The 22,431-nt window shown below is 44.9% G+C and overlaps 2 protein-coding genes across 2 annotated transcripts in view; one reads left to right on the top strand and one right to left on the bottom strand.

Moving 5' to 3' along the window:
- tshr (thyroid stimulating hormone receptor) overlaps window positions 1-16,585 on the bottom strand; it is a 44,865-nt gene extending 28,280 nt beyond the window's left edge. The window contains exon 1 of the mRNA XM_084313947.1: window positions 16,338-16,585. Within this exon, the coding sequence (XP_084170073.1) occupies window positions 16,338-16,507 (170 nt within the window). The 5' untranslated portion in view covers window positions 16,508-16,585. The remainder of the gene's footprint in view (window positions 1-16,337) is intronic.
- Window positions 16,586-18,161: 1,576 nt separating this feature from the next.
- The window catches only part of cep128 (centrosomal protein 128), a 116,140-nt gene continuing 111,870 nt past the window's right edge, over window positions 18,162-22,431 (top strand). Inside the window, exons 1-2 of the mRNA XM_084314209.1 lie at window positions 18,162-18,262; window positions 18,718-18,910. Coding sequence (XP_084170335.1) covers window positions 18,749-18,910 — 162 coding nt within the window. The 5' untranslated portion in view covers window positions 18,162-18,262; window positions 18,718-18,748. The remainder of the gene's footprint in view (window positions 18,263-18,717; window positions 18,911-22,431) is intronic.

Below are 22,431 nucleotides of genomic sequence, written 5' to 3'. Positions count from 1 at the left end.
ACTACCTGTAGGACTGCCGTAAAAAACTACCTGTAGGACTGCCGTAAAAAACTACATGTAGGAAGGGCGGCTAGGTGGTGTAGTGGGCAAGGCACTCGCCACCAGTGTGGAGACGCTAGGATTCGCGTGTTCGAATCCAGCTCTCCACATTGTTTTCAGTTTAGCTGGTCGTCCGCAGTAATACACATTGGCCGTATTACGGGGAGGGAAAACTGAAGGGTGGGGATCGAACGTTGTGAACAAGCGACTCCTACAAGTCGGTTGGTGCGCCTGCGCAGTAGAATCAGGAAGTGTCGGGGGCAGCGTGAGCCTCCCACGCGTTACTCCTCGACACTGAGAGATCGAGCTCCGCAGGTGAAAAGATGCGACTGCTGTTACCTCAAGTACCGGAGGGGACTTGTGCTATGTATGACTTAGTCCACATTGCAGCCGGCTTGTGGGAGGCAAGAAACAGCGTTCGTGACAAGGGAGGGTTGAATTGGATGATACGAAAATTGGGATGGGAGAAAAATATAGAAAAATGGGAGAAAAAGTGGATCAAAAAAAAAACTACATGTAGGACTGCCGTAAAAAACTACCTGTAGGACTGCCATAGTCTGTCTCTTCATTTGGACTCACGGAAAATAGTAGTAATAATCTTTGGATAGTTGTGCATCAAAAGAGAGAAAGAAAAAAGGCTATTTGGAGTTTCTCTCCTATCTCGGCTGCTCTGTGACTAACAGGATCACTGCTACATTTTCTAAAGCCTAGAGGAAGCTTGTCTTAACCTCTTAAGCCCTAGCCATATTTTCTGAAAATTCGCCTAAAAATACATACCTAAGTAAATCAAGAGTCAAGAATCACTTTATTGTCCCATCAGCTGGGAAACTTTTCTTGGGCTTACACCCACACTATAGCCACAGACACATACATACAGACATGACACAACACAACTGACTCCAAACAGAGGAGATAAACAATGTAAACGATACAGAGTACCTGCACAGCAGGATGTCTGGCAACACCACATAGAATAGTATACCCAAATATTGGTTATCGATAGGGATGTCCGATATTATCGGCCTACCGATATTATCGGCCGATATCGGCATTAAAATGTGATATCGGAAATATTTTTTTATTAATTTTTTTTTACATTTCTATAACCTTTATTTACCCAGGCAAGCAAGTAAGAACAAATTCTGATTTTATTTATTGTCAAAAGTATGCATAATGTTGTGTTAATTCCACAACAAGAGATATGTAATGTTAATTACCTGAAATTATTTCGTTTTTTGGGGGGGGGGGGAAACCCTGCATATATCGGTATCGTGGATATCGGTTGATATCGGTTGATATGGGAAATTAAGAGTTGGACAATATCGGTATATCGGTATCGGAAAAAAAGCCAATATCGAGCATCCCCTAGTTATCGAATATCGATAATATACAACCAAATATCAGTTATTCGATAATTGCCGGCCATTTATCTGGCACTATTTAAAAGTTTAACTGAGATGGGAATAAAATAGTTTTTAAACCTATTTAGTCTCTAGAGCGTGGAACTCTAAAGCTCCTCCCAGAGGGCAGTAGCTCATACTTGGCATGTAAAACATGGGAGGGGTCCATCATCCGAGACAACAAATAGAAGATTGCTCCACTTCTACAAGGTCTATTTGCATGTTCTTGGTATCTAGGGACATGTTGCCATCCGGACACATGCTATTTGAAATATGAATATAGAATTAAGCAATAATACACTCGAACCAGTGGGGTTACCATGAATATTGCCACAGCTGTGATGCGCCCGCAGCCACGAGAGTGAAGCTCGAGTGGTGTAGGCATCACAGAGTGGCAATATTCATGATATCCCACTGGTTCGAGTGTATTATGGCTTTTATACAGCAAGTTGCACCGTCTGGAAAAATATAGAATGAATACAGACGATTCTAGGGTCTTCTATACCGATTTCAGTGAACTTGGCGTAGAGAAATAGTTCCTAAAGATGTCTCGTTGCTATGGAATTTCAAATGGAGTAGACTATCAACAAGCTATCGAAAGTCGGAAAAAGTCATCAGCACCTTGGACAGTTCCGGGAGTCGGGCCAGTTCAATGCCCAGGCCGTCGTCTTGGTGGTGTTGAAGCATTCATTGCTTTTCTCCAGCGCGTCCAGCGTGACCAGCTCTTCTTTCGTTGGATTGGCATGTCTAATAATGCTGTTTTTCTGAATACCGGTAGATGTAGGCCCGTCCTCTTTATATATCCATTCATTTTATGGTTAACGGGTACGTTAAATCAAACATAACGTTGTCCACGGAGTAGGTCATGTTGACACAGTTTCCGTTTGATGAATGGCAGTTGAAACATTCTACAACATTCTAAAGCCAGCGCAGTGGTATATTCATGGTGATTTAATATCCCTGAAGTCTATCAGATGCTTCCTCCGAGCCATAGGAGACAGCCAGCAGCATCTTTTCACCTGCCAGCGTGGACTCTCACTGGCGATGTGTAACGTGTGGGAGGTCACACTACCCTCGCCATCTCCCTCCCTCGCTGTGCAGGCGCCCTGACCGACCTGTAGGAGTCGCTGTTTACAACGCTGACAGCTGGATTCGATACCAGTGTCTCTCGCGTTGGTGACAAGCGCTTAGTCCGCTGCGCCACCCAGCCGCCTCTACAGTTACTTTTTTATAATGTAAATATGCTCCGCCATTTTTCATCAGATTGCAACGCGTTTTTTTGCTAGACGTTCACAGAAAGGTAGAGAAACTAACTGCGTTATATTTCTATGGCAACTTCTCTGAAAAGACTACACTCAAGTTAGGTTGCGCCATGTCCTCGCATCAATATGCGCCTTTTTCTGACTCGATGCGCTGAGATTTCTATAAACTCATATTTCACTAATAACACTTAAAATCATTAGTAAACAAACGTAGTGCTGAAAATATACACTTTGACTGCTGTTTTGATAGGGTTCGGGTCTTTACTCTTGGCTACATTTGAAAAAGAAACACAACATTAATTAATAAGTTCCGTATTGATCGATTTATGGCGTAATATCAATCTCGTACCGGTACCGGACCGCTCAGGCTTAAGGGGTTAAGCTTGTCTTAACTCATCATCATGAGTTATGCATGTCAAATTGATTATATTAATCACAGCGTGCAGTACACAGTACAGTAAATTGATTATATTAATCACAGCGTGCAGTACATAGTACAGTAAATTGATGATATTAATCACAGCGTGCAGTACACAGTACAGTAAATTGATGATATTGGGCGGCTAAGTGGCGCAGTGGGCAAGGCGCTCACCACTAACGCAGGATATGGTGGGTTCGAGCCCAGCTCTCGGCGTTGCTTCCGGCTTGGCTGGTCGTTCATACTAATACAATTGGCAGTTTTAGGGGGTGGGAAAGCCGGTGGGTGGGGATCGGACGTTGTGGACAGCGACTCCTACAGGTCGGTTGGTGCGCCTGTACAGCAGAATCAGGAAGCAACGGGGGCAGCGTGAGCCTCCCACGCGTTACTCCTCGCCGCTGAGAGATCGCTCTGTACAGGTGAAAAGATGCGACAGCTGCCTCCTCGTGTACCGGAGGGGACACGTGATGCAAGGCTTGGTTCACATTGCAGCCGACCAGTGGGAGGCATGGTCTAACAACGTTCAAGACAGGGGAGGGTAGAATTGGATAATACGAAAAATTGGGATGAGAGAAAAATAGAAAAAAAATTGGAGAAAAAGTAGATAAAAAAAATTATTGATATTTATCACAGCGTGCAGTACACAGTACAGTTGATTATATTAATCACAGTACAGTACACAGTATAGTAAATTGATTATATTGATCACAGCGTGCAGTACACAGTACAGTAAATTGATTATATTAATCACAGCGTGCAGACAGTACACAGTACAGTACACAGTACAGTTGTGCCTTTGGTGACCTATTACAGAACCACAACTTGAGACGCGCTGCAAGCACGCTCCTGGCCTCCCCTATCTCTGCCTTTTGTTACTGCACTGACAACACACTTTCACTGATGCGCCAATTCCAGGAATATGATTTATAGATATAATTTGTTCAAAGGTTGTCACGAGTTGTCAAATACAAATGCAGTTATTGGTAACTTGCATGTGTTTGTGGAGATCACATCATGTGCATCCAATGCCTTTTTTTCTCCAGACACACATGTTCCAAAACTAAAATAATATTTCCACTACTACAAATCAAGAAAATTATTATTATAGGTATCTTTTGACGGACATGACGTCAGTTTAACGATCAGACATGTTATTGGAACTGAGGCAGTATCCGCTCCTCATGCCTCGTAGCCTCGTTTCTCATTTATGCAAAACAGCCCACAAATTGCATGCTATTTATCATTCTTATGTATGAGTAATTCATTCGATTATAGACTTTAAAAACACATTTTTGAACATGGGCCAATTTGAATTAGTAGGAGAGCATTTTTTAAAGATTAGTTTCCGACACAAGTATCATGGTTAAACCTTTTCTGCTCTATGAAGCTGATTTTGTTTTCAGAACATCACACAAATATTAGATTAGATTAGATTAAACTTTATTGTCAGAAAACCACAAAATCTTATGGGCAGCCTACATATTAGTCTAAGGCTGCGTAAAAAGAGCACACCTGGTGAGGGGAGGTGGGGTGTACACAAGGCCTGCTGTTCTACACTCAAATACAAATGGTGCTTTGAAGGAACAACAATTGCATTTCCAATTAATATTATGTTAGAAATAATTTTTTATGGGTTTAACGTGACTTCCTTTAAACTAATGTTCATTTGTTCATTTGATTACATCTGTTCCCATCTTGTATTGTACAATAATTAATTATTCCAAAATATTTTTTAAATAAAGGTTCTGGTATAAACCACGCCCACGTCCAGTCTTCTATCCGAATACAGATACAAATAATTTAGCTGGTTGAACAGATACATATACTGTACAGATACAGATACAGATAATGACATCTCCACACACCCCTAGCCTAGCCTATACTACTACCTACTATGCTAGTAATATGTCTATACTACTATGCACTCAGAGTGTGCAGTAGCACTCAAGTTTGGCACTGCTAAACGAACAATTCCACCGCCCCTCCTGCTGACTTTTTGTACACAACTTGTAAGTTGCTTTAGATAAAAGCGTCAGCTAAATTACTACATGTAAATGTAATTCACTGACTCACTCACTCACTCACTCACTCACTCACTCACTGACTCACCTACTGACTCATTCACTCACTCACTCTAATTTTGAGGCCATTTAAGGTCATGTATGTACTGCTTCACGCAGGTCCTGGCCCCGGTAAATGTCACCCCCCCCCCCCCCCACCCAACTAGGGCTGTCTTAAATACTTCGAAGCCTCGAAGCTTCGTTCGATGGGCATGGGATTCGAATATGAAAATAAAATTTGAATATATAAAAAAAGAAAATAATAATAAATGTATTTTTTTTATTTTTTATTTTTTTTCTGCAAAATCAACTCTGCCTCTCTTTGTTAATTACAGATTTGTGTTCATTGTGCTGGTTTTATAAAGCCTCAAATGATGGCTTACAATATTTCATGAAAGCAAAGTGTTTCGTTTGTCTAAGATTTAAAAAGGTTTAAACTTTACAGCACTGACAAAGTTGAACAAAGTGCTGTACCACAACATAAAAAAAAGAACTAAAACTAAATTAAATTTTTCTTTTAATTTATAATTATTATTTTTATTTTTTATCTCGAAGCTTCAAATTAAAATCGAATCTCGGCCCCGAAGCTTTTAATTACAAAAACAAACCCAACCCCCTCCAATGTACAGTTTCTTCCCCCTCGAATGTATAATCTTCACTGTATATCTGTATGTTGTGTATGTCATAAATGTCATGATGATTTGAAAATGGGGGACCCTGATGTAAACAAGACGAAAGTCTTTCTCTGGTCTGCATCCCCTTAACAATTGTGTGTATTGTACCCATTCTGCAATCTGTTGAAAAAGTGTTCAATCAATCAATCAATCAATCAATCAATCAATCAATCAATCAATCCTCCACAGCACTCACTCCCTTCACTCATCAACTGTCCTGTGACCGTGACACATTTGGATATGATTTGTCTTTCTATTGTGGTGGAAAAGGGAACAAAAGCATTTGCTTTGCCCCCTTTTTTGTCTGTCTGCACTGGACAGAATTCAGTATACAGTAGATGTTTTGTGCACTGAGCCAAAATGAAAAAAAACAAGCGACTGCAATAGTTACGACCACATACGCATGCATGCACGCACGCACGCACACACACACACACACATGCACACGCACACACACACACGCACACACACACACACACACACACACACACACACACACACACACACACACACACACACACACACACACACTTGTCAAATTCCACCCTCCTAGGGCGAAAACTGTGGCCGCTAGAGGGTGGGGACACTTTAGTGGATTAATTAGAGACTGTCCAAATTATATTACTTATTGGAATGGACCACTAGACCCTGTCGTACACGATCCAGTGACTGGCTTACAGAGTTTGTACTGAACTTGGTAGATCTGCTATTGGCTTCTCTGCCCCTACCTCATGGAATACCCTGCAGGAAACTCTGAAACTAGACATTCTAGTGTAGGTTCTATGGGTCGGTTTAGAACCTTGATGACCAATCAGGTCACCACAATATATGTAATTATTTTTTAATTGTTATCTCTGTTTATTTTATTGTTTAAGTGCTCTTAATTGTTCTGATTGTGTGATGTTTCTGTATTTATTAACACACTATGACACTTGTGAAGTATAATAATGAACAATGAATGAAAAACCAACCAACCAAACAACCAACAGAGCGAGCCATGCTGCTGGTCGCAGCTAAAAACCAACAGCCTAAACCCGGGAGCTCCACCATCTTGGCGCAGCTGGTTCATTAGAGGGGGAACAATAGTGTAATTCAGCAGCTTAGATCTGGCCTACGGATCTGGAACAACTGCGTGGGGGACGGGTGTTTGCCAGTCGGAGAGGCCGCCCGGCATGCGGCACATGTTTTGACACACTCAAACAAACAGAGCGACACAGAGCAGACCCCCGTCACCAAACACCCCTGACGGCGGCCATGTCGTTTCTCTGCAGCCTCAAAAAAACCAAATACTCAACAAAGCTTTTTTTCCCAGGGAGCGCGGAGTGAAGCCTGGCCAGCAAGGAGGCAAGGCTTTGGAGGCAAGGAGGAGGAGGAGGAGGGAAGGGGAGGGAGGTACTCGATCGATTTGCCATTTTGGAGAAGCTGTAAAAATAAACAGGTGAGTAATTGAGTTTGAAGTGGGGAGTGGCAGCGGCGACGCAGCAGTGCCAACCTGTGTTCACACAAACGGTGGGATCTCTCGTGTTCTGATGTGGAAGGCAGTGTGGTAAGTGGTGGAGAGGTCAAAAAAGGTTGTGCATCTCAACTTGCCCTCTCCCATCACCGGTGGAACTCAATCTCAAGGCCCTGTCTATAGGATGTAACGATACAATCAGTTTGATTGAATGAACGGCTACATTTAGTGCTTTACAATGGAATGAAGTGAGCCTGTAACCCGGGCCTGGCAGTATCAGTGCATTGAGTGAGGAGCTCTCCACCCACTGAGCTACAGGCCTGCGGTCGATAAATCAATTAAAAAAGTGCCAATCCAATCGAATTGATGCAATGTACTACATTATGTACTATATGGATTCAGATCATAGGCTAATAATATTGTCAATACTAATAGGCAGCTCAGAATGCTTATTTGGATGCTACATATTTTCAAGTGTTGAGCAGAGCTGCATAATAAAGTTGCATGACCCAATCTCATTTTGGTTGTGTTTGCGGGTATGTCTGTGACTTGGTAGAAATGTGGTGACATGCTTGTGTGAGCTGGATCACAATATCATATCATATTGAACATAATACTGCATTTAATCAAATCATATTCTACCGTTAGCAAAATGTGTGATATCGCCAAATATCAAATTGTTGTCTTAAAACCACTAGCTTAAAACTCCGGGAGAGGTGTTTTTGGTCAACAGCTAGGCTAGTGGTCCATATCTGCTTCCATTAATTTGTGCTAAGCTAGGCTAGCTTGCAGCCAGATAACTTTCTACTGAATGCACAGAGAGGAAATTTACATCTATCTTATGGTCTGACTCTGGAGAAGACGGTAAGTGCATTTTGCATAATATTGTTTAAAATTCTAAATTAAATTGTGGTTGGTAGGTTTACATAGTCCTCTCACAGAAACATTTACCTCTCTTAAACTCTTTACCGTGTCCTTCAGCAAGGTGCTTGGATATTTCAACCCTTCAGACGAAGATCGATATCAGTCCATTTTGGAATGTCTTTTAGGACGGCTCATGTATTTACTGCAGCTCTTAATTCAGTCCAAATCACTTGGAGTGTGAATGTGATGCATCACACAAAGGTCAGACCTAACGCCAACGGTCTTCATGAAAGTACATGGCCCTCCAACTTACCATCTTTAGATAATTACCTTTGAAAATATTGTTCATCTGAAAATTTAAAACAGGCAGACTGTCCCACGCTCTCCCTTCGAAGGGGGGGGGGGGGGGGGGGGTCTAAAGCCTCCAGCATCTGTTTGGTCTAATATGGGGGTTAATTCCCTATACATTTATTCAAAGACTTGCAGAATATTTCTGAATATTTTCTAATAATAATGTTTTTTCTAAAAACGGTTCTCTTCTGTCCTGAGAGAACACTCAGTGCAGTTGGGTTGAAACAGGGAGCAGAGTCACTCAGATCACTCTGACAGTCCTCCTAATGTGTTTTCTTACCAAAACATCGTCAACACATGACCTGATTACTGCAGAATGTGAACTAATTCCAACCATTTCCATTGCTCTCCCTGCGCGATGAGCACAAATGTATTAGCTGCACTGCCGTCAGTGTTTCCACTAATCTCAATTACAGCCCTTAATCAAGTCGAATGCTCCACCTCTAATTTTACAAATTTTATTAAACCCGGGCACTCATCTGTGACCATTCAAGCAAATCTCTTGGGGATTTCAGGTTCAGCGGTCGATTCCATCGCTGGCTGAAGTCAACGAGGGGCTTTGGACACGAGAGATACCTAAATCCAAAGAGCTATCTCCTGTTTAATGTCCAATAATTCTGATTATTTTCTCCCTTTTTTTTTTTTTTACATAAAAAACTGGAACTGGAACTATTGTGGGCTTATTTTTTCCTTTTTCTTTGCTTGAAGTCTCCCACCCCCCCCCCCCCCCCCCCCCCCTCTCCTTAATTATTCTCAAATGGAACTCTCTCTGGGTGTTTGAGAAATGTGCTGTAAAAGGTAAATATTGTATTTGAACGCATCGTCCAGACAAGCCTGTGGGGCATGAAGGAGCCAAGAGTCACGCTACACGGCCTTTAAGAGCGTCTGTGCTTTCCTTTCCACCTCACAGGCTCTGTCTCTGACACATGGAGAGACCTGCACACTCACACACACACACACACGCACACGCACAGCACACGCGCGCACACACACACACACACACACACACACACGCACACACACACACACACACACACACGCACGCACGCACACACACACACACACACACACACACACACACACACACACACACACACACACACACACACACACACACACACACACACACACACACACACACACACACACACACACCCACACACACTGTTACGAAGGGTCAGATTAAACCGAATATATATATTTATTGCCTGAGATCCCATGTATAATATTTGTATATCGTTTGATATCCCTTGTATATTCTTTGTACATATACACGGAATATCCCTTTACCTGGTACAGGACAGACCATAATATTCGTTCTCCTATTGGAAGCGATCCCCTAGGCGCCACGGCCATACCCCCCAATGTCTAGTTCAAAGTCACCGCTAAGACATGCCTGGACATGCCCGGTTCTGCGCAAGAATACGAGACAGAAATAAGGCTGGTACTAGATTGTTCACCTTACGTATAAATACGGCGCAGGTGAATACAGCAGTTAGTTACCCGAAACATGTTACCCAATAAGTTGAAGCCTCACACCACGATACAACGTGCTGTGAAGTGGGCCCGTTTTGCCCCGAAATAGAGCCTTGAGACCGCGTGCGAATTGATAGCTGAAGTGTCAGAGTTTAACGCTGGATCGTCGAGTTCGACCTATTCTATTATTAAGTAATAGTCTATTATGTATAGTGTATCGTGCGGCTACCGTTCTACAGTGACCAGCATTACCAATGTTTCATCGTACCGAGCTAGTGTGCTTATCCAGGCTGGGCGGCTTAACCTGGTGCCGTCATCCGAGGAGCCCTAGACGAGAACCGTGTGGATATGTACACTGGATAACCTACCCGACGACTACAGAGCCCCTTTCGGCTGGATTATATTTGCTTTGGTCTTGTAGCTGTTGGAGCGGAGAATCGTCTACACCCACTGTTGTGTGGGATTTACCCTGTGAGGAGCACCGTCGAGCCCGCCTCTAGTACTCTGAGGCTGGCTAGCTTTCCTCCATGCGGCACTGCATACCGGAGAATAGCTGTTGTTCGTCTACGGATCAAGGGATTATTGCACTGTCTCCTGTACCTGGAGTCTCCTTATTCCTCGTTGACCCAGACTTTCTGCTACCGACAAATCCTCTCCCCTGCTGGCTTACAACCGGAGGGACCCCTTTAGTATCTCCAGCTAATCTACTAGTGTACCATATATAATTCTTATGATACAGGTGGTATTAATTATCTCCTGCGTAATATGCTCATGGACTTACGCTCTTGACCTATTCATGCACATTCTTCGCCTTACAAGCGCAACTCTCAATCTTGATAAGTAATGTAAGATAATCTTCGTGCTGCTAATAAATATTCTTCTAAACAGTATTTCTTGTGAAGCCGTGTTATTGTGGGTGTGTTCATCTCATATACCTGTGTACTGTATGGCCAGTAGTAATGTACATAACGCAGTAGTGGTTTAATGATACCATACTTATTTAATACAGTCAGGGAATTGTACCCCTCAGTTACACACACGATTCCACAACCTGAGTAGACACACACTCACCAACAGACACATGTACACACACACAGACACATGCACATGCTAATGCACACATATGTACACACACATGCTCACAAACACCCGCATACACTCATTCATGCAAAAACACACACATACTAACATACGCATTATGCACACACACATATGCACACAAACATCCCGCCATGCGCACTCATTCACACACAAACACACAAGCTAATACATTGCATATGCACAAACACATACAGTCAGACACTCTGACACACAACCACTCTCCCTTGTCCCCAATGCATTACAGTCTGTGATTCAATTAGATGTGTATAGGGCTACATCCTGCTGGTTGAAAAGATAATAGCTCATATAATAATATAATTTAGCAGATATTCCCAAATCAAATATTTTCCTTCAAATGAGATCACCACAAAGGGACTCAAATCACACAAACACAATTGAATCCATATAAAAAAAAAAGCATCCTCAGTCAACCTCCCAACCGCCCCGAACCCAGAGCACTAATCTGCCCCAAAGTCAAGCGTCTTCAACTCTGTTGGCTCTACTCTATGACCGTGGAGTCACCCGTGTGTGTGTGTGTGTGTGTGTGTGTGTGTGTGTGTGTGTGTGTGTGTGTGTGTGTGTGTGTGTGTGTGTGTGTGTGTGTGTGTGTGTGTGTGTACGTGTGTACGTGAGTGTGTGTGTGTGCACCACAGTCAATCAGCCTCACGCCTCATCTGCCAGAACATCCACATCCAGCGTCGTGCATGCAGGTGGGCCCTGCCTGCCATGGTTGTCTATTTTGGGCTTGCTTTGTGAGATATTCTTATCAGCCCGCCTGAATGTCCTTCTTCCCCTCCGGTGGGCCCTGGGTAAACTCTGGGGGCAGGAATGCCGTGGCACCGCGGGGACCAGGTCTGTACCATCGGCGACGTCTGAATTGGAGCACTGGTCTGGGGGTTAATTTCATGTGATGGATGGGGTGCTCCGAGAGGTGCAGAGGAGTGGCATCCGGGGAGTGGGGGGGTGGGGGGTGAAGGGGGGGGGGGGGGTCCTGGTAGAGGGGTGAAGGGTGGAGGAATGTTCCAAACAAACTGGAGGAGAAGAATGTGGATTACAACACGGGCTGGACGCAGCGCCCTCCATCAGGGCCTTCCAGGATTGTTTTATGTGGCCAACGAAAGGAGATATTAGGCCATAGCCTGGTCTGAATCAATATAGGGGCTCATTTGGGAATCGCCGCTGCATAGCTTCCTTTGAAGTATGCATTTTGACCCTCCCTATCAAATCCTCCTTAATCCATTCCGGAGGCAATTCTAACGATCGTTATATCCGCCATATGACAGCGTCGTAACACTGCAACACATCCTGCCATAACAGATTCTTCACGTGAAGAGGGTTTTTATTCAAATCGTTTTAGATTCTGCTGTGGACAGTCATGGTCCCTGAGGGGGAAGAACCCTATTGACTTTGGTGGCCCGTGACCTTTCCTACTGTGCCACACATAACAGATTTGCCTTAAGGACCTCTGAAGTCTGTCATGTTGAATTAAGAGTTCAGGAGAAATATATATATATTTGGCTGCTTTTGAGGTGGTTTTCACTGTTGCACGGTCGCCCCGGTTGGATTGAGTTGCAGCCGGGAGCTGACAACGCCAGCGCCCCGGGAAATGCCAGATGGATGGGTAACAAATAAGTAGCCAGAGTTTCCTGAAACTAAATGCTCCCATATTACATGTACCATTCCATAATGCAATGAACGCTTCCAATGCTGTGTCCGTGGAGACGCTGGTAAGTGACACGCGCAGGGGGAAGCGGGAGTGTGTCTCTCGTTTGGTGAAATGTTGCAGGACCCACCATGACACACATGTCCGGTTCCAAATCCTCCTTGTTCTTGTGACATGTCACATGATGCCACGAAATACACCAGCATTCAGCAAAGGACTTATACAAACATTATGTCTCTCAGTCTTTTCATTCTCAGTGGGGAATGGCAACTTGTTGTCTTTTTGTTTCGGGGGAGTTTGCAAGCAATCACCTCCTTTAGCGACCGCTTGTATGAGATCGGACCACTAAGCAGCATCTCAGAGACCTGTCCTTTGAGAATTGGAGAAACAATGTTATATAAAGTATTATGCGCATGATTCATTCAGTTTTAACAGGGGAGGGTGCCTGAGCAGATAAAGCATTGTCCTTTAAAGTGGATGCATCACATTATGCCCCCTCCCCCACCCCCAATAATACAATGTATTATTCTGAATACTGTGTCTCTGTAAACAGGACCATTCCTGGGCATAGGCAGATGGCCTAGGGCTCTATCCACTAAGGGGCACCTGCCAGGCCTAAAAGAAGAAGAATTTGCTGGGAAAGAAAAGTAAAACACTCACTGAAGATACAGGTATCATCTGAAACTAGAGATGTGATTGAAATTCTGTTAGAAGTTTTGATGGGGGAAAACTCAATACCAGCCATTCACAACAGGGTCCCAACGAAGGGTGGGGGGTATGGGGGGGCTGCAGTCTGAAATTGTGCCTAGGGCTCAATATACTAGGGCCGGCCGTGCATGTAAACACCACTCATGGATGTCTCCCTTTTATCCATTAAGTTCTCCTGTCATCACAATCAAATACGCTGGGTCAACTATATGGCAGAGAATAATAGCCTACACATCTTTCTACACATTTAATTACAACAGATCGACATGGTGGGGAAAATAGATAGAAACGCTCCTTCGTCCGTGAGTTAATGTTCTGTGGTGACGGCAATGCTCCACACCCTGTTGAAAGCCATGCCGCTGAAACGTTTGTGCATTAATAATAATGTCACAGCAAATGGAGACAGTACGAGTTTGTCCTCGTTTAAGAATATTCTAATGCCGCGGCTAATAGGGCTGCTGTAGAATTCTGATGAAGTTGTCATGGAAAAGCTCACTGGTTCATGCGTGGACTCAAACAAATATATGTTCTGACACAACCGCCACCAGAATATTACAGTTCCCATAGTAACACATCGTTTTTCCCCCACTTTCTTTTTTTAGTCTTATATGCACTGTACCAAATACAACCAATTTTCCCTTCACGACATTATTAAAGATTATTTGGCTCGTATCGCTGCTGTTCCAGGCAAATGACCACTGAAGAGGTTTTAGATTTTTGAAAGGTGGGAATGTCCTTTCTATTCCATTCTCAACTTCTAGTGTTTTCCACATCTGCCATGGAGAGCTTCTGAGTGGCGTGTGTTTCCATCACTCAAGGTCACGGCCAACCAGGTGGCTCCGTGTTGCATAACTCCCACTTTTCTTTTCACACAAACTTTTACCAGAGAAGAAGAAACCGTAGGAGCCGCGCAATTCTTTTTTGCACAGGTCCTGAAGAGGGAGCAATCTTAACCATCGTATTACGTCATGTCTACCCAAACCCCTCCCCCTGCCCCACCACCACCACCACCACCAGATTCTTGACTGATTGCTTCTTGCTGTCATGTCATGGAACACAGACACCATTAAGCTGTAAGGAATTTAATCTTGAATCCTTCACATGGTATAGGTTGGGGTCCACTTTTCAATATTGTTCAAATCCAACAGCTTTTTCTGAAATAAATGGGCTCGACCCTCTACAGTAAGTTGAAAATAAATAAAAACCTTGAATGACAAAAGAAAAAGAATAGGCTTATCCTTGAGAAAATTGGTCCAGCGTGTCTGATTGTTTGTTCGTTTGTTTTTACAGGATCTTTGATATTTAAGGTGCCCTTGAAGTGAAGAATTACGTATGTTTTCTTACTTAATGTCCCTGGATGTACAATACTGTAACTATACTATACACTCTCCATGCAGAGTAGAGCTGAACCTGACTGAAGAATGTTGTATGTTGTACTAAGCGTTCTGTGAGGAGGACATGTGATAATCAGTCATAAAACGTCTCAAGAGCTCACTGAATCAACATTTAATATGATACCATTTCCTACACTGTGACAAGGAATTTGTCATTATGGACAATGTAGCTTGGGGCAAAGGACCTTTGTTGGAGTGATTTGTTCACACGCTTATATAGCTGTAGAACATTAGAAGGGAGGTGAGGAAATGGACTTGGCAGGAAAAATTACTAAGAGTTAGTCATTTTTTTTTGTAATTTCCTCAAATATTTCTTCAACTTTCCTCGAGTTGGGCCGACTACAGTGTAAAGTATTTTGATGAGATAGCGTCTGCTGTTCACTAGAGGTCTGCTCTCCTCCGGGAGATACTGTACCATCCGGCAGCGATCTCTCGAGACAGAACATGTTAGTGAGTTCCACGTCCTATTATCACATCCTCCTCACATCACAATGACAGGATTCAGGTTGAAAGTCATCTAAATGCCTCTTTAAAATGAGGATGAGGTGGGAATCATGTTCCAGAAATACCTCACGCAACAGGATAAAAACTACTATTTGATGAAGAACATATAGTGGACTAAGACAACTGACTTTAATGAAGCCCTAGTGCAGTGGCTGACTTTAAAGTCAATGAGACAGATTTGATACAGACTTAAATAATCAGTTGTTTTTCCCATGTAATGAACACAAGGTAGAGTGTCCCCCATCATCCTCACCTCAACATAGTGCACTGTAACAATACTGTAAGTCAAGTCAAGCGTTCCATTGTGGGCTCGTAATGTTTTGGCTAATGGCTAAACAAATAGACTTGACTTGATTTGACTTACTGTAGGGTTGGCTATACCTGCCTGTCCTGTACCAACAGGCTATAATACCTGCTAAACTGTAGCCTACTGCAGAAGGCCAAGGGTCAATCTTAGGGCCTTGCAAAATCCTGCAAGCAAGCCCAAGTAAAGCCCTGACATATCTGTGTTGCTCTCTCTCTCTCTCTCTCTCTCTCTCTCTCTCTCTCTCTCTCTCTCTCTCTCTCTCTCTCTCTCTCTCTCTCTCTCTCTCTCTCTCTCTCTCTCTCTCTCTCTCTCTCATTTTTTTAAATACTTTTATTTTTTTTACTTTTCAAACTTTTTATGTTTGATGGATGACAACAGTAATGTTATTGATAAAACTCCATGACGTCAATGCATGGGTTTATGATACAATTTTCATATCAATCAATTACAATGAATTATTCACCTATATTTATTATTAAAAAATGTGCCTAAAAAATTGTATGCCATCATTTCACTCCAAATAATTAAAAAATATTATACGAATACTAATAAAACATCTCATACACGCACGCACACACGCGCACACGCACGCACACACACGCGCGCACACACACACACACACACGTCACACTCTGGTGAATAAATATGTTATAGTATACTTACAGCGTCTCCGTGCTTGCGGGAAATCTCGGGAGGGTGTCAATATCAAAACAGGAGATGGTGTAGGTCTTCCACTCCGAGCACTCGCAGACAGATGGGCAACATTCAGGCTCCGCCGAGGTATTGATGGGTAACGTGACGAGAGTAAACAGCGCGCACGTTATCACCTGCATTCTGTGTTCCTCTCTGCCCGGCTCCGCCGCTATCAAATACCGGTATGTCCCTTATTATAGTGCGCTGCCCCCTGACTGCTGATCGTCCCGTTGTTCTCACCTGCAGGCTCGGGCTTTTTGCCTGCAAATCCTCAGGTAGAAGAAACTTTCTTTTGGAGTGTAGTTGCACAGTCCTCCTTTAGTGGTTCCACACGCTGCTTATGAGCTGTGAGGGGGATGCTGTCTGTCTGTCTGTCTGTCTGTCTGTCTGTCTGTCTGTCTGTCTGTCTGTCTGTCTGTCTGTCTGTCTGTCTGTCTGTCTGTCTGACAGCAGCCCTGTGGTTTCGGAGGTGGTCTTGCTTGAGTGGGTAGACTTCTCTCTGAGGCACTCTTGTGTTAGACACGAGAATTGAAGTTTTGCTTCTCCCTCAGGCGTACATTTCGAAGTGGGTCCTGCATATTTTAGATCCATTCATTCATCATTCTATTCTATTATATATTATATATGAGAGATGGTTTGATTGATTGAATTGATTGATTGATTGATTGAAAACTTTATTAACAGATTGCAGAATGCAGTACAGCTCAATACATACAATTGTTAAGGGGATGCAGACCAGAGAAAGACTTTCGTCTTGTTTACATCATGGTCCCCCATTTTCAATTCATCATAACATATATGACACACATGACATACAGACTGATATGACTGTTCCTGATGAATTGAAAATGGGGGACCCTGATGTAAACAAGACGAAAGTCTTTCTCTGGTCTGCATCCTCCCCTTAACAATTGTGTGATATTGAGCTGTACTGTATTGTACCCATTCTGCAATCTGTTAATAAAGTTTTCAATCAATCAATCAATCAATCAATTACATCTATACATTTATGACATACCAGATTTGCAAATACAGTACTGTTTGTGATACAAAAATAGTCTAGAAAAGAGAGTGTACATTTGACGTAGAAACTGTAGGAGGTTGGGTAGGTGGGGGGGGGGGGGGGGGTTGGTTGGGTGGGGGGGGGGGGGGGGGTTGGGTAGGAGGGGTGGGTGGGGCACTGTACAAGCAAAACTGTACATTGGAATATTGACAAAACCATACTTGGTAATTTACTGTACATTGGAGGGGGTTGGGGGGACAGAGAAAAACATTATATCTGGAGAAGTTGCGCTTTTATCAACAGCGTATGGCTGGAAGACAGGTAGCCTAACCTAGGGAGCATTTGAACCAAAGTATATAAAAGTAGACCTAAAATAGATAATAATAGAGCAAATAAATGTCACTATGAATTGAAAATGGGGGACCCTGATGTAAACAAGACAAAAGTCTTTCTCTGGTCTGCATCCCCTTAACAATTGTGTGTATTGAGCTGTAGGCCTACTGTATTCATTCATTCAATGATCGCATGATCTATATAATGTATTTTATAATCATAGCTGTTACGTTACATTGTTGAATATTTGTTTGTTTGTTTGTTTGATTGGTTGATTGGTTTGACCTACCGGTCACCAGTGGATTTCACGTCTTTTCACCAGAGAGCGCCATCAGTGGCGCAAACACAGCCCTTTTGGACAATGTAGTTCTCATGCAGCAATGTCCCCACACTACAGCTTCCCTGATGAACTACAACTCCCTACTCCCCTTGAAACGTGTGGTTTGTTGTCTTCCTGTTCGGAGGCGGCTAGTTCAAGTTGCCATAGCAGAGAGAAACGAACAGTTATCTCGCCTGCAAAGCGTCCTGCCTGCGGTTCCTATGTAGCTACATCATATTGGTAGGATTTGCGAAACTATTTTCATCTTGTTAACATTGGGATATACAAGCAGTGCCCTTTGATATTTTCATTCTATGCACTGTCTGGCAGCTAGTTGTATTAGCTAGCTTAGCTAACGTTAGTTCCCCTGTATCACCTGTTGCTACCCAGGAGCAGCGTCAGCAACAAGATGCTCAAAGATAAGACAAGATTGATGATGATGGGAGTGGGACAGTTTAATCTGTTGTGGTTTGCTGGCCACTCGCTTTCTGTTTCTAGATTTTAGTTGTCAGGGTGAGGGGGAGCTAACTAGATAACTGGGTAGTGTCCTTGTTGTTAAACTATCTATTGTTATAAAGGTCCTAATACTAATCTGATTAGTTGGCTACTATTAGCTAGTTGTAGCGTTTTTCTAATCATCACATGATTTGACTCATCATCAGTCGTTTCTCTTGTCCCCCCCACACACATCACAGACGTCCCTGCTGGCTGCTGGACCGAACAACAATGGAATCGTCCAGCGGGTCGGACACGTACGACGGCAGGGCGCGGCGACACAGACCGCGGGGCCGCGATGCCCGGCGCGCACCCAGCAGCCAAGACAGCCACACAGTCACTGGGGCTGCAGTCATCTCAGAGAAGATCAACACCTTGGCAAGCACTTTACAGGTAGTCCTCCTCTCACCTCTTCATCATTGTTTTTCGCTTAGGTACTGGGAGTCAATACATTTTGATTTCAATGATTCCACCTTTCAGATATTTTGAGTCAATGCACATTGAATGAATGATGAATGAATGAAAACGTTATTAACAGATTGTAGAATGGGTACACACAAGCATAGGCAGGGAATTTAAAATAATTGAATACCTCAGACAAGTTTAGTTTATTCGGATCCCCATTAGCCATTGCCACAGGCATAGGCTACTATTACTGGGGTCCACACAAATCAATACAATAAAATCAATACAATCAATACAATACAATAAAACACACCTCAATAACACATACAAATATTATAATAAAATATCTAAGTTCACCAATCACACATACCCGTCTTCTCAATCACCCACTATGTTTACTTAACTGACAGTACCATTATTTCTTATATGATTTTTAAGGTGTTTTTTTAAATGTCTGTTTTTCTTCAACACTAGTTAAGACAAAGAAGCACACAGATCCTTTTTAGGTTTTCAGCTAAACACTCACTGTTTTCAGACTTTATTATCTACAGATTGGGAGTTGTGTACATTTGTAGTTTAATAGAGTAGAGGTTGAGTACCGGTACCTTCTGGTGTTCTATCACGTTCGCACACCCCCCTAAGTGATTTGGATAGACTTTCCAAGTAAAAAATAACTGTGGCTCCCTGTCTGAAGGGTTCAATTGATTTTCTGAGGCTATACTCTTCTGTGTGTTGCATGGATGTATTTGTGATGGGATTGAGAGAGGCAGAGGCCAAGGAAGCTTTAAACTGTCCAAACACAGTCCTTTTTATTAAACTTTAGTAAACAGAAAATACTCTCAACACAAACACCAGGTCTTCTCTCGACCAAACATAGAACTCCAAAAAAAAACGTTTTAAGAAAACCCTGAGCCCAATGCAGAGGCTGTGGCAGCGACCTCTTGGGCTGCAGTGGCGAGGGCCAGCACGCAGGCTTCTGGGCTCACTGGAGCGGAGGTGCAGACTGCAGGGGCTGGAGCAGCAACCTCCTGGGCTGCTGAGGCAACAGGGGCTAATGCACAGGCTTCTGGGCTCACTGGAGCTGAGGTGCAGGCTGCAGGGGCTGGAGCAGCAACCTCCTGGGCTGCTGAGGCAACAGGGGCTAATGCACAGGCTTCTGGGCTCACTGGAGCTGAGGTGCAGACTGCAGGGGCTGGAGCAGCAACCTCCTGGGCTGCTGAGGCAACAGGGGCTAATGCACAGGCTTCTGGGCTCACTGGAGCTGAGGTGCAGGCTGCAGGGGCTGGAGCAGCAACCTCCTGGGCTGCTGAGGCAACAGGGGCTAATGCACAGGCTTCTGGGCTCACTGGAGCTGAGGTGCAGGCTGCAGGGGCTGGAGCAGCAACCTCCTGGGCTGCTGAGGCAACAGGGGCTAATGCACAGGCTTCTGGGCTCACTGGAGCTGAGGTGCAGGCTGCAGGGGCTGGAGCAGCAACCTCCTGGGCTGCTGAGGCAACAGGGGCTAATGCACAGGCTTCTGGGCTCACTGAGACTGGGGTGCAGACTGCAGGGGCTGGAGCAGCAACCTCCTGGGCTGCTGAGGCAACAGGGGCTAATGCACAGGCTTCTGGGCTCACTGGAGCTGAGGTGCAGGCTGCAGGGGCTGGAGTCTCACCCTCCTGGGCTGCTGAGGCTGAGATGCAGGGTATGTGGGTTTGGAGGATGCAGGTTACTGGGACTGGAGCAGCAACCTCCTGGGCTGCTGGGTTTGGAATGCAGGTTGCAGTGGCTGGAGGCTCCAATCTCCTGGGCTGCTGTGGTTGGGATGCAGGTTACAGCGGCTGGAGCATCAATCTCCTGGGTTGCTGGGGAACAGGTTATAGGGGCTGGAGACCGCTGTCGCGCGGCTGACACTGGGCGAGGCCCCAGAGCTGGCTGTGCTGGCAGTAGAGATGGCCCTGGAACTGCTGGGGCATTGCCAGAGCTGGGAACCACCACCGTGGAGCCGGCACTGGGTAGGACTCCAGCGATGGCTGGGGAGGCTGTAGCCACGGCTGTTGGGCCACCGAGGCTGAACTCAGGGTCTGCCGTCTCTCTGAGCTGGAATTGGCCGGAACCCCAGCGTTGCTGGAGTGCAGAGGCTGGGCACTCTCTCCCTGCTGCTTCCGGGACAGGTGTCACAGCTGTTGGAGTGCAGAGGCCATACTACCAGACCCCAGCCTGGACCCCAGTCCCCCCTCCAGTCTACCAGACCCCAGCCTGGACCCCAGTCCCCCCTCCCTCCAGTCTACCAGACCCCAGCCTGGAACCCTAGTCCTCCCTCCAGTCTACCAGACCCCAGCCTGGACCCCAGTCCCCCCTCCAGTCTACCAGACCCCAGCCTGGACCCCAGTCCTCCCTCCAGTCTACCAGACCCCAGCCTGGACCCCAGTCCTCCCTCCAGTCTACCAGACCCCAGCCTGGACCCTAGTCCCCCCTCCAGTCTACCAGACCCCAGCCTGGACCCCAGTCCTCCCTCCAGTCTACCAGACCCCAGCCAGGCTGCGTGTATGCTTTCCGCAACGGAGTTCGGTTTCCGGGTTCCTCTGATTGGCCGTGACCCCCACGTGACGCTGCCGCTCTGCTGTGTGTTGTGTTGCAGCGCGCACCAGAGCGGCAGAGGTCCCTGCCTTCCTCAATTTATACGCATGGAAGTATTGACTCGTTAACTGGAATATGTTGTGCCTTTACACATATGTTGGATTATGTAATTGGTTTGTCATGACAAACAAATTAAATATCGCATCGCCGGCTGTCTCTGGCTTGCTCCAGCGGACACCAGAGCTCAGCCATGCCGCTCGCGGCAGCATATTCTCGCCGCTGGCTGAGCTCTGGTGTCCGCTGGAGCAAAGCCATACATAATCCAACATATGTGTAAAGGCACAACATATTCCAGTTAACGGTATCTTTTTTTAATTATTCGTTACGGCGCAATCAATACTTCCATGCATTCGGGACCTCCATGTTTTGGGGGTATTCATCAGACAAATCGGATCCGGGGATTCGGCTCCCATCCGTCGGGCAAGAACTGCGGGTTTTCAGCCTCTCTCCTGGAGCTTAAGGGGGAGCTTAGTATTCCTGCCTCTGAGTGTGTTGTAGCCAGCGGGTAAATCGCGATTTTTTTAATTTGTTTGTCATGACAAACCAATTACATAATCCAACATATGTGTAAAGGCACAACATATTCCAGTTAACGAGTCAATACTTCCATGCGTATAAATTGAGGAAGGCAGGGACCTCTGCCGCTCTGGTGCGCGCTGCAACACAACACACAGCAGAGCGGCAGCGTCACGTGGGGGTCACGGCCAATCAGAGGAACCCGGAAACCGAACTCCGTTGCGGAAAACATACACGCAGCCTGGACCCCAGTCCTCCCTCCAGTCTACCAGACCCCAGCCTGGATCACAGTCCTCCTCCCTCCAGTTGAGTCTACCAGACCCCAGCCTGGACTCCAGTCCTCCTCCCTCCAGTCTACCAGACCCCAGCCTGGA

Source organism: Notolepis coatsorum (assembly GCF_963971535.1).
Source record: "Notolepis coatsorum genome assembly, chromosome: 5".
Lineage (NCBI taxonomy): Eukaryota > Metazoa > Chordata > Actinopteri > Aulopiformes > Paralepididae > Notolepis > Notolepis coatsorum.
This window is presented reverse-complemented; position numbering and strand designations above follow the sequence as displayed.